This window comes from Panthera uncia, chromosome B1, assembly GCF_023721935.1.
Source record: "Panthera uncia isolate 11264 chromosome B1, Puncia_PCG_1.0, whole genome shotgun sequence".
NCBI lineage: Eukaryota > Metazoa > Chordata > Mammalia > Carnivora > Felidae > Panthera > Panthera uncia.
The window spans coordinates 98,534,733-98,546,734 of NC_064811.1; the positions used below are offsets into that span (position 1 = coordinate 98,534,733).

At 36.9% G+C, this 12,002-nt stretch overlaps 1 protein-coding gene and 1 long non-coding RNA gene across 9 annotated transcripts in view; one reads left to right on the top strand and one right to left on the bottom strand.

The window, feature by feature from the left end:
• Positions 1–424: 424 nt before the first annotated feature.
• LOC125923070 (uncharacterized) overlaps positions 425–12,002 on the top strand; it is a 73,750-nt gene continuing 62,172 nt past the window's right edge. For all 6 annotated transcript variants that reach the window (XR_007457878.1, XR_007457881.1, XR_007457883.1 and 3 more), the window contains exons 1-2: positions 425–566; positions 1,622–1,700. This is a non-coding gene — a long non-coding RNA (uncharacterized LOC125923070). The remainder of the gene's footprint in view (positions 567–1,621; positions 1,701–12,002) is intronic.
• Positions 9,923–12,002, bottom strand: part of PDE5A (phosphodiesterase 5A) — a 137,892-nt gene continuing 135,812 nt past the window's right edge. For all 3 annotated transcript variants that reach the window (XM_049631103.1, XM_049631106.1, XM_049631104.1), the window contains exon 21: positions 9,923–10,629. In XM_049631103.1, coding sequence (XP_049487060.1) covers positions 10,492–10,629 — 138 coding nt within the window. In that variant the 3' untranslated portion in view covers positions 9,923–10,491. The remainder of the gene's footprint in view (positions 10,630–12,002) is intronic.

Sequence of the window (12,002 nt, forward strand, 5' to 3'; positions counted from 1 at the left end):
TGTTGTACTTTTGTTGAGGTGAAAAATCCAAATAATTAGAACAAAGTTTTCAATGAGTTTGCTCTTCAAACTTCTAGGATTCTCTCTAATAAAAGTGTCAGTTTAATCACTGAATCATTTTTTACATGGGTTTGTGTGGCTTTAATCTCGGGGTTGTAAGCAGTTAGAAGAAGAGAGCAATATTTTAGATCAGTGGTTCTCAAGCTTTAGAGTACATCAGAATAACCTGGAGGGCTAATACAAAACTCATCTTGCCCATCCTGACCCTCAGCACTTCAGGCATGGTGCCTGAGCATCTGCATTTTTAACAGGTGATGCTGATGCTGATGCTGCTGGCCCAGAACCCGGCTTTGAAAATTACTGATATACATAATAAACACCTGAGAATTTGGAACTGTTAGAGAGCAGAACTATTTTGTAATGAAAAGTATAGCAGATTTGATGGGGGGTGTCTTGGGTTCAAGTGGCAAAATGCAGACTACAAGTGGTGAAGCAACTGAGTTTTCAAGACTCAGTTTCATCATAAAATCAGGAATGAAAATAATGCCTGTGTCACAGAATTGCGGGTAAGATGAGATAAGATCATGTGTGTGAAACAGCTTGGTAAATGGCAAAGTACAATCTAAGTTTAACTCGTTCTGGATGTGCTTTCAGTAGTCAGTTTTTTCTTCTTAAGATTTTAACTTCTGGGATAGAAATCTTTCATCGTTATCATCATCATGAAAATAGTAACAATAACCATGTCTCCCAGTCTCCCACTTGTGTACTTTTTGTGCTAGGCACTTAACACATTTTGTTTACATCTTTCAAAAGCCCCATAAAATCTATTTTATCATATAAATGTTTGCTTTCCTGAAAGGAATAGAGTCAGAATTTACATTATTTTTTGAAGATGGAGGAAGAGGCTACGATATAAGCAATGCATGCAGTCTCTAAAAGCTCAAAAGGGCAGAGAAATGGCCTTTAGAAGGAATGCAGCGGTGCTAACACATTTTAGACTTCGGATCTCCTGAACTGTAAGATAAGTTTTAAGTGCATGCATTTCTGGTAATTTCTTACACCAGCAATAGGAGGCTAGCACAATTAAAATTTTCAATGAAAAATTTAGAAGATTGGGTACAGAAGTGATGTTTACATTTTTCATTGTCCAGGCAGCGCATGTGAAAATCAGTTCACACTAGCAGTGTCTAGGTACCATCTCTTCTTATTCAGGTTCAGGAACAATTTTCTTGAATATTTCATTGTCAAATGTGCTCCTCCTCCCTAATTTCATAATTTCCACTGAGAGAAAGAAAGAGCAACTCTGTTATACTCACAATGTTGTGGCTCTTTAGAACCTGTTGGTGTGAAAATAGTATCTTCTTGCTTTTGCAGTTCCCGAATACCATTTATTTATATTGGTTATATTATTAGTTCTGACGATGCCACATCCATTGTGCTGCCTATGAATACTGGCTGCCAGTGAGCTGATGGTCATCAGGTGATGATCATCATAAATGCAAGTCTTAGAATAGGCAGAAGAAAAATATGAACGATAGTTTCTCGTCATGTTAAATTTACCTTTCAGAATTTTATAACACAAAATAGAACAACATACCTTACAACTATGCTTTTCTTCAAGTCTTTAGGCCGTAATCACTGCATTCCTGGGATCTCATTCAATGTTGGCTCGTTCCTGCCTTCTATACAGCCACTAGCACGTAAGTAAGAAGAATGCTCTGACTTGTACATTATGTCCCTCAAACAGCAGATGGACAGACTCAGGAAAGCGCAGATTTACATTGATCAGAAGCAGGAAAGGCCATTGATTGAAGTGGCCCACTGATATTGCAGAATGACAGTCTAGAAAGACCTTACAGGAGATAGGCATAGCACTCTGAGAAAACAATGTGATGCTGGCTGGTGTGGAGCTTTGCAGAGATAGTTAGGTAAATAAGGTGTTTGAAGAACACGTATAGGTTGGAGAACATGTTTTGGTTAAATGGGTTTGCTAAGTTACATTCCCTGCCTGAAACCCCACCCCTTTAGCAAGCTAGATCTTGAAACAGGCCACATAACCAGACACTTTTACCTAGGATTTCCAACTTACATTGGATTATATTGGGTTCGAAAGGTAAGGAAAAGAAACAAATTTCCAGCATTCACTGCTTTTTATGAGATTTATTTCATCCACTTAAGGGGTGTGGACTGATGTCTATGACCCTCCAGTCGGGTATTTGACACTGAGTTGAGTCAGAGGTGGAACAAGAGGCTAAAAGTGTCATTTTAGAGGTGTTCCTTCATTTGGAAAGGCAAGAGTAAAAAATTGATTCCTCCCAACAGCCTCAATCAAAGAACTCTATTGTCTGAATTTCATGGGGATCTGATGCTACTCTTGTGGCTTCTGACTTCAGGCATTGTGAATTGCTTCAATTCACTTCTTTCAAAAGTTTAAGCTTTTCTTGGAGAACGATTACCCATTTACCCTGTTTCCTGCTTGCGTGGGCATTAAATACCCTTCATTATATATATCTGCAAATATTCCTTGGTCTGACAAAGTATCAGTTCACATGCTTACTCATTTGATTTTTAATTGGCTTTATTTTGGCCTCTGGCGATTTCTCTTTCTTAAGAGTTCAAACATACATTTGTTGAAGCACATTTGCTTTATTTATAAAGATCTATACATCATATCAATACTTTATAAATAGTTTTAATCTTCATCATTCATAACTATAAAACCAGTAAGTATTTAAATAAATAAATAAATGACGGGAAAACTTTCAAGTTCCCTAGTCAGCTACCTCTAGGTCTGCACACATACTGTTTCTTCTGCCTGGAATGTTCTTCTCCCTTTTCACTTGGCTAAACCAGATATTATACTCTGAAGGAAGCCAACTGTGAACCCTCAAGTTTGAATTAAGTACCTCTACTTCCCACCCTCAATGCACAGACCGGAGATCATTGTCCCTTGTGTGTAGCTTCCATTGGACTAGAAGCTCTGTGAGGCCAGGCCTTTTAGTTTACCCCTGCTTGGGTTGAGAATGAAATGTTTGTGAGTGAATGAAGGAACATCTTTGGTTGACTTTTGTTTGCTTATTTATTTTTAAGTACAAATCCTTTCTCCTCCATAAGACCGTTGGCCTCTAGCCTTTATGACTTTAGCTTTGTAGCAATATGGTACAATTCCCACTGGGAGTAATGCCACCAATGGTTATCAATTTATTAATGAAAGTCTGGTAGCTAACTTATTTTTCACAGCAGGAAACAAGTGTTTTTTTCCTAAGATATTGTTTTATTCAGCTTGTTTTTTCATGTTAAATTTTAGCTCTTGTCCAGCTGAGAATGTCTAAAAGCACTATATTGATTTTTGTTTCCCTTCAGTGGAATTACCTTCCTGTTTCTTTATAAAATATCAATTTTATGTCAGATGGAAAATTATGGAAATCTGTTCTTTCACTCAGTATTTTTTGAGTACCTTCAAAGTACAAGGAAGATGCAGAGATGCTTGGTAGGTTAGGAGGGTTGTGTGATTCAAGGTGTCTTAGGGCACAGGAGAATCAAATATGTTTGAAGGCCAAGGGGATGGAGCTAGAATAGAAAAAAGAGAAAGAGAGGTTTCAAGAAAGAGGAAATAATGTAGGACATAATCGTCCCTTCATCTCCCAAGAAATCTGTAACTTATTCTAACAGACTCAGTAGAGCACTCTTAGAAACTACTCCTGTTGGCTTGTGTGAATGAGGGGAGAGAGAGGGGGAGAGAGAGAGCATGAGCACATGTGAGCAGAGCAAGCAGTTGTAGCTGAAGCAGTCATTAACCATGTTTTATGCCTTTCTTCCTTGGGTTATGCAGATCAGTGAGACCAGAGAATTCCTGAACTTCAGAGAGCTGATTGGTAAAAGGAGAAGCTTATTTCTTACAGTAATATGCTAGATAGACATACAGGAATATGTCAGATAAAGCCTAAAAACACTCCTGTTGGGTAAGGGGAAACAGTGATATGAAGTGAAATATGGCTTTAAAAGTAATCAATGTTGGGGATATTAAGGTTGAAAGCTATTGTGGCAGTCTACATTTATTGCTTCCCCTCCTGCTGCCCCCCACTGTCTGGCCATGCAATCTTGTCCCTTACATGGTGATTTAGAAAGAAGAATCCTAAAAAGTGCCATTGAGATTGCTGTTAGGTGATTGAGAAAGTCAACTTAGTTCCTGTATATTTTACATACACACACACACATACACTTAAAATAAGGCAAGCTAGAAAGAAATCATGCATACAATTAATTCGTCAGATTTCTTTTGGTTTCAAATAATCATTTAGATTCCATTCATACCTTTTGTGCATATTTATTTTGAGGAAGTGGTTTGTGAACAGGAAACATAGTTTTTGTTTGTTTGCCAAGGCTGAACATAGCTTAAAATCAGAGATTATTCTCTGCAAGTTCAAAGAGTTTCTGTGAATTTAATGTCATGTGCCTTAAAAATAAAAAATCATATTGTGACACTTGCATATATCAAACCTAGGAATCCCGGTTTGCTGAGAAGGCAGCACAGTTAATAGCAAGAATGTGAGTTGAAGAGAATTGTCATACAGCTTTCGTTTTCTGCAAAATGGGATGACTGTCTCCATGGATGGAATATTGAGTATCAGAACCTTCAGATGATCAGTTATTTTTTGGAGGACATCTTGATGAAATGATCACTGAACAAAGAGCAGTAACCAAGAATTAATTCTCTATTATTTCCATTTTGTTTTTCTTTAGCTAGTAAAAATATTTTAAAAAGCAGTTTGGGTGGCTTAGTCTGTTAAGTGTTCGACTTCAGCTCAGGTCGTGATCTCACGGTTCATGAGTGAGTTTAAGCCCCACGTTGGGCTCTGTGCTGACAGCTCAGAGCCTAGAGCCTGCTTCAGATTCTGTGTCATCTCTCTGCCCCTTCTTGGCTCATGCTGTCTCTTCTCTCTCTCTCTCACAAATAAACATTAAAATAAAAAAATTTAGGGGCTCCTGGGTGGCTCAGTCGGTTAAGTGTCTGACTTGATTTCAGCTAAGGTCATGATCTCACACCCAATTTCAAGCTCTGCACTGTCAGTGTAGAGCCTGCTTGGGATTCTCTCTCTGCCCCTCTCCCTGCTCATGCTCTCTCTCTCAAAAATAAACATTTTTAAAAATTAAAAAAAAAAACCAAACAGTTTTTTTCATTGTACCCAGTAGGGGAGGAGTACTTTAAATAAAACGGAAACTCTCATGCCTCCTACTGGTCAGAAAATCTAAACTATTATTTTACATGAGCTTTCATTTTATTTTTGTCTTTAGTTTTGTGAATTAGGTATAGCCTAGATATTATGTCCCACATGAAGAGGACTTGTCTAGGGCTTGTCATATTAGCAAAACTAAATAATGAATCAGATATTCTGAATTTAATTATACCCTCACACCTCTACATTAGCAGTACTGAAACAGGGTGGTATCTGGGATTTTGTGAAGGTGGGACATTAGCTATTCAGATGAACTATAGGAAAATTAACAGTAAAAACCCAAGCAAAACCAAACCTGCTGGGTGAGGTAAATCTTCTCTCTAAAGCTTTTAGATAGCCCATTTGATCCACCAAGAATGGATTTTGGAACTTTTACAATTAAAATTCAAAGAAAGAACTAAATGGAATAAATACCTGCTTTGAAACCAGACAGGTCTAGGCTCGAATCCAGCTCACGCCATTTGTCAAGTATTTAACTCCTAAGTCTTAGCTCCTTATGCAACAATAAGCAGGTAATCATCACCCTCCAGAGAGCTGTTACCGACTTGAAGCACAGGAAGTATGGAAAATGTTGCCTTCAAATTGGTAGCAAAGGATGTTAATAAAAAGAAGAGTATTACTGAGAGGAGTCTTGACTAAGGAAAGGGTTTGATTAAACCACATTTTCTCAGCTAATATGACCAAAGGCTAGCTTGCCTACAGTCTCTCAAAGCACTGGACCCATCCTCCCTGCCTAAAATTCCCCTAATAATCACACAGTAGTCATACCTACTTATTCATTCTTTTTATTCTTACAAAGCATAGCAAAATGAGTAAACAACTGACAGGTGAAGAGTTTGCACAACAGAAGATCACTCTGACCATCTCTTGATTTTATAGGGATCACAGGTAGGGAAGTGTTCCTTTAAAGTGATTTTGTCATGGAAGAGTCATCTGACATGGTTCTCATGGTGGGGGGAGAGGAAAGACAAGAAATCCACACTCACAATTATTTAAAATGACTTTAAAGCTAAACATAATATACACAGTAACTCCTTTATCCTAGTACAAAAATAGTGCCAGAAACTATATATTTGTTCAAATATATTGAAAAAGGTATAAGAATACAAATAGATATTAACAGTGGCTAGTGATGATCCATAAGGTTTTCTTTTCTTAAACCGTAATAGAAATTTATATTTTCAACTATTTACACTGCTTTCAATGACATTTATTAAGACATGTTTACACAGGCTTTTGAGAAGCATATGGAAGGGCCAAGTGAGCTTTAATACTTTCTTCCTTGCTCCCTGTGGTGGAGCAGAAGGGGTCCAAAACTGTGCACAATTTAACAATCTAAGAGAACTCTGAGTAAGCTCTACCTGGCTAGCAAATGGGAAAAAAACCTATATAGTAGAATACATGACTCCTTACTTAAGGTGTTCTTTAAGCTATCAACGGGCTAAATGATCCATACTTGTTAGGCAGGATGTTCACGGACAGATTCTTAGTAAGTTCCAGGTAAAGAAGATCCTTCAGGGGGAGGGTGCAGGGGCGGGGTGGGAGAAGGTCCTCAGAAAACTGTATAATACGTATTTTATAGATGAAAATGAAAGTGATATAACGTACCCTATATTTTCATGTTCAATTGGCAGGATCAGAAGCTGGTAAGTCTCTTATCCAGCACTTCCTGCAGACTGTGAGCTCCTTGAGGTCACTGCTCTGTCTCCTTGGCTGAACACAGTGCCTGACATGTCGCAGGGACTCGATAAAAGGTGGACTGTTGCATGTCTAATACTGAGACATTAAATTATACCACCTCATTTTAACTACAGTTGTTCACAGGAGAGGACAGCAATTACACCTTTTCCTCCTCTCTTCTTAAAATCACTCTTGTAAACAAAACAAAGCAAAACAAAACAAGAGCACTGCTTGTGATGACCTATAAAGTGTTAGGAGTAAAATCTGGTGGAAAACACAGGAAAACTGAAAGTCAAACTGGAGTAGGTCTAACATTTGTGCTCTATGCTAAAAATAAAGGCACTTCCACTGCTAGGCAAGAATACATCTGTGACCGGTTTCCTCCCAGAACCAAGTATTTTGAGTATATTTTCATACACTTTCTTATCTCAGTACTCTTATTGAAGGAAACTATTCTTTATGATTAAGAGATCAGTGGTGACAACACCACTGTCCAGAGTTTGTACCTTGAGGCAAGGTGCTCAAAATCTCACAGTCACTGGTGATGCACATGAGAAGCCAAATAAATGTCTTGTTTTCAATCTTCAAAACAGGAAATGACATGTGGAATGAGATACCATGCTCTGTAGCCCAATATCCCACTTCTGACACTGGTCTCCAAGACCCGCTAGGGCTTACACAGTAGCTGCCCTCTGTGACATTCTCCTTGAAGACAAAGGCTTCACCCAAACATAACTCCTTTAACAGCCCAATGTGTTCAGGCACACAGAGGTTAAGTGACTTACACAAGTTCACACAGGACTGCGACTGGCAGGGGCCAGTCTTGTGAAAAATAGAAGGCCAGACAATTTTATAGAGATTTTTTAACAACTTAGTATAATGGGACTTTTGGAGCTAAAAATTGAAATGAAATGGTATGTCATTCAGTTATAACTATCACAAAACTACTTTAATCCAGAAAAAGAATAACTTCTTGCTAGTTATGGGTAACAGAAACATAGAGCAGGATGAGGGAGGACTATATATATATATATATATATTCCCACTATGTGTATATATATATATTCCCACTATATATATATATAGAGAGAGAGAGAGACAGAGAGAGAGAGAGAGAGAGAAAGAAGATACTGGGAAAAATACTCACGTAAGAACTAAAGCTTTGATTTTGCCCCTGTACTAGATATTAATCTATGTATGGAATGATTTTCCTAAAAATTAAAAATTATTTGCACCAACTAACTGGTCCTAAAGAAGTACTCTTCGTATAAGAACTAAAACTTCCAACAACAAAATAGGCATGGTACTACCCAACTTCTTTTAATTGCTAAACTAGTAAAGTAAAATAAACCACTGTCTAAAGGTAAACCAAACAATTTCTAATCTAAATATATCTTCTTGCTTGTTAAAATGACACACATACAAAACCTCCATACATCTCAGTGGCATAGATTAGATGGAGCTAAACAAACTACTAAAGTATATGATTACAGATTTTAGCATAACTGCTAAATCACAATGTGTATGATGTAAAGGTCATTAAAGACTGCTATTCTTTAAACAATTTTTCTACACTAAGGAATTATGTATGCATGCATAGGGGGATACCAGTATATAGATACGTTATTTTAGTAACAGCCTGTGTAATTTACACACCAGTGCCACCAAGAGGCAATCTTATAGATCTCACCTGTATGACATCAAATAAAAATCGAATAACATCCTGAAAATACAAGTATTACAACAATAATACATATGGAAACAAACAGCTGATAACATTCTATACTAGCCTTTACCACTACAAAGTAATGGCAGTACAATTTGTTTTGCCCTTTTTTTTTTACCTGAATGGTAAGAAGTAAGTCACATTATGTAAGATACACTCTCAGAATTTTCAAAACTTAATGAATAAGTTGAATTTTAGGCAGTTTAGAGAAAAAAAAGGTGTTTCAGAATGCTGAACCATGGCCCCAAGAGATTTGCTATCCAATTTAGTGATAGCTAAAAACTCAGAACCTGTTTTTTGGGAAGGGGGGTGGTTAACAATTCAGACAAATATTTCTCTTCCTACTCTGCCCCAGTCCAAACATTTCCACGTATTTGGAACAGATTTTCCTTTCTTGAACCAGTTCAATTCATTATCTACTTCTCCAGTACTGAATAGATGTGTATTTATGGCACACGTGTTCAATGGGAATCCATTCAAAAGGGCTCAAATCTAAGACAATGTTAACATTTTCTAAATGTACTAAAAGCTAAATGAAGTGAATACCAACAACTATAATCTCAGTGTCAACAATTAGCATGCATAGCCAAACTTCTGTGATTCTGACTAGTCCTATAAACTGAAATTGGGCAGTTTCTCAACTGCAAACTGAATACTCTTAAGTTTATTCAGGCCTAAGCTTTCTTACCTTACAGTGCTCCCTCAATTTAATTTTGACCCCAATATCAAGGATGGCCCTTTGCTGTTTATATAATTAAAACTATTCTCTATACTTCCTCTGACAAAGAAAAATAATGGTTCATTTTACCTTTTATCTGCAGTCATATCTCACCTCAGGTCAGTGTTCCAGTTATCACTTTTTTTTTCTCAATTTTCTGTTGAGACTTAAACTGTTCACTTCTAAACTATGGTTTGTAAGAAAAACAATAAGTTATTTAAAAAAGGAAGTTCAGTATTCAAAACACTCACTGACTCATAAGAGTCTTCCAACAGAATGTTTCCCTTCACTGACAGATACGGCCATTCCATTTCTCGATCACATTCATCCATCAGTAAAGTCAGTGACCGTGAAGTCAGTGAAATTAGTGTCTTCTCCTAAGGTTTCCCCTGCTTTCCATCAGATGGGTCAGATTTTATGGGTAGTCCCTGGATAAAATGTACGTGAAATGAAAGAGTTCTCCCCTTCCTGCTTCCTGCTCACTAACAAAAACAGCAAATCAATTAAACAATACCTTTTCTTTACAATACTGCCTTCTAGTACTTTCCATCTGTTTCAGAGTTTTAGCTTTTTTTGTTAATGCAATACATTGCTGACAAATAGTATCCTTTCACCTTAAAATCCACTCAGCCAACAACACTTTCTTTTGAAAGTTTTAAATGTCACAGAATACATTCAATTTTCTCCTAGCCTATTTTTGAGAAAAAAAAGATTCCAAACATTCTTTACAAGATTGATAATTCAGAAAACACAAAAACAATTATTTAAAATCCCCAAGCAAAAAACCCCAAAAAACAGAAAACAAAACCCCCAAAACAACGAATAACAAAACAATCTCAGTGCAAGAATTCAACTTGCACTTTGCAGTACACAAAGTATCACAAACAGCGCTCTTATCCATGTGCTAAGAGTGGGTATCATTGATAATCTCAGATCAGTGGCATAAAACAAATATACAGAAAATATGTAATAGTCCCCTAAAAACATTTCATGCTATGTTCTTAAAAGTTGTGCAAAAATAAAAATACAGCAGTGGCAAAGTATACACTAAATCTGTACAGTATGTGGCAAAACTAGACAAACTGCAGAATACACCATCTGTAAACTTCAACTCTGCTTGAATAGGCCACTCAGTTCCGCTTGGCCTGGCTGCTTTCCCCATTAATCAGCATTTTCTCCTGCTGTTCTGCAAGAGCCTGCCATTTTTGCCTGTTCTTCCTGCAGCCATCCAGCAAAGGGAAACAGTCCTCAGAAACGTGGGTCAAGGCCTAAAGAAGAAAAAGAAAACAAACTAGAAAGCAGCGAGGAAATAAGCCCTCTCCCCAGGCCTATTTCAAAGAGTCACATCTCACACTCATTTCAGAAGCAGACCCACTGCTGGGGTTTTCACAAGTGTGTGGACACAGCCTGAGCCACTCGGGCACCCTGTTTTGTGTTTTCTATAAAATAGTTTTATACAATGTATTTAAATAGACTTGTATTCAAGATTATAATAAAGATCGATTTATAATTCTGCATGGTATTATTCTTTACCAACTATAATGCCATACATATTTAGATACAAGAATGTTCACTGCAGTTTTCTTTGAAATAGAGAAACTCTGAAAATAACATAAATACTCAACAACAGGGTTAGGTATATTATGTTACTATTTTGCAGGCTTTAAAAGTACATTATGATGAAGGGGCACCTGGGTGGCTCAGTCAGTTAAGTGTCCGACTTCAGCTCAGGTCGTGATCTCACGGTTCCTGAGTTCAAGCCCCGCATTGGGCTCTCTGTTGACAGCTCAGAGCCTGGAGCCTGCTTCAGATTCTGTGTCTCCCTCTCTCTCTGCCTCTCCCCCACTCAGGCTCTGTCCCTCAAAAATAAATAAATGTTAAAAAAATAAAAAATACATTATGATGTAATATGAATTACAAAAGGCAAATTTAAGTGAAAAATATGAAAATGTCATAAAGCATATACAGTGATATATTAACAGTAGTGTCTGAGTAGTAGGATTATAATTCTCTGACTTTTCTATGGTGAGAATATTATTACTTCTATAATATAATAGTTATAAATAAATGTAGTAAAAGCACAAATCAATATTACATAGAATTTAACAGCAGATTCAAATGAAATAAATCCTTGCACACATATGAAATGTAAGATTAAACCATCACTGAATTGTGAAAATGTCTGGATTAGAAGATTCTAGGGTTTGAGTTTTGACATTCTATGATAACTTTATGATAAATGCTGTCTTCCCAAATAATTAAAACTGAAGACAGTTTCCTATTCAAACTTTTAAAAACAAGGATAGTGTCTGCTCTCTGTATTTTGGGCAAGAACATCTAAACTAGTAAACCAGATGTTTTAGGGAGAATATCTTTACCTAAAAAATAAAAATTCCAAGCCAGTAGGTGCAAGGAAATGGGACCCTGTAATAGTCTTCCAGCTACCTTCTTTTCATCATTATAAAATTTTCCTTGACAATATGAAAGCTACACTATATGATGAGAAAAAGTTGGATACTTTTTTTCTTTATTGAGGCCTAAACTTAGAAGAATATGCTGACATAATGTATGCACAGTATACCTCCTTAAGGTAGCACTGGCATATAATTCTTTTAAGTGTTCCTACATCAATTTGCTAGTC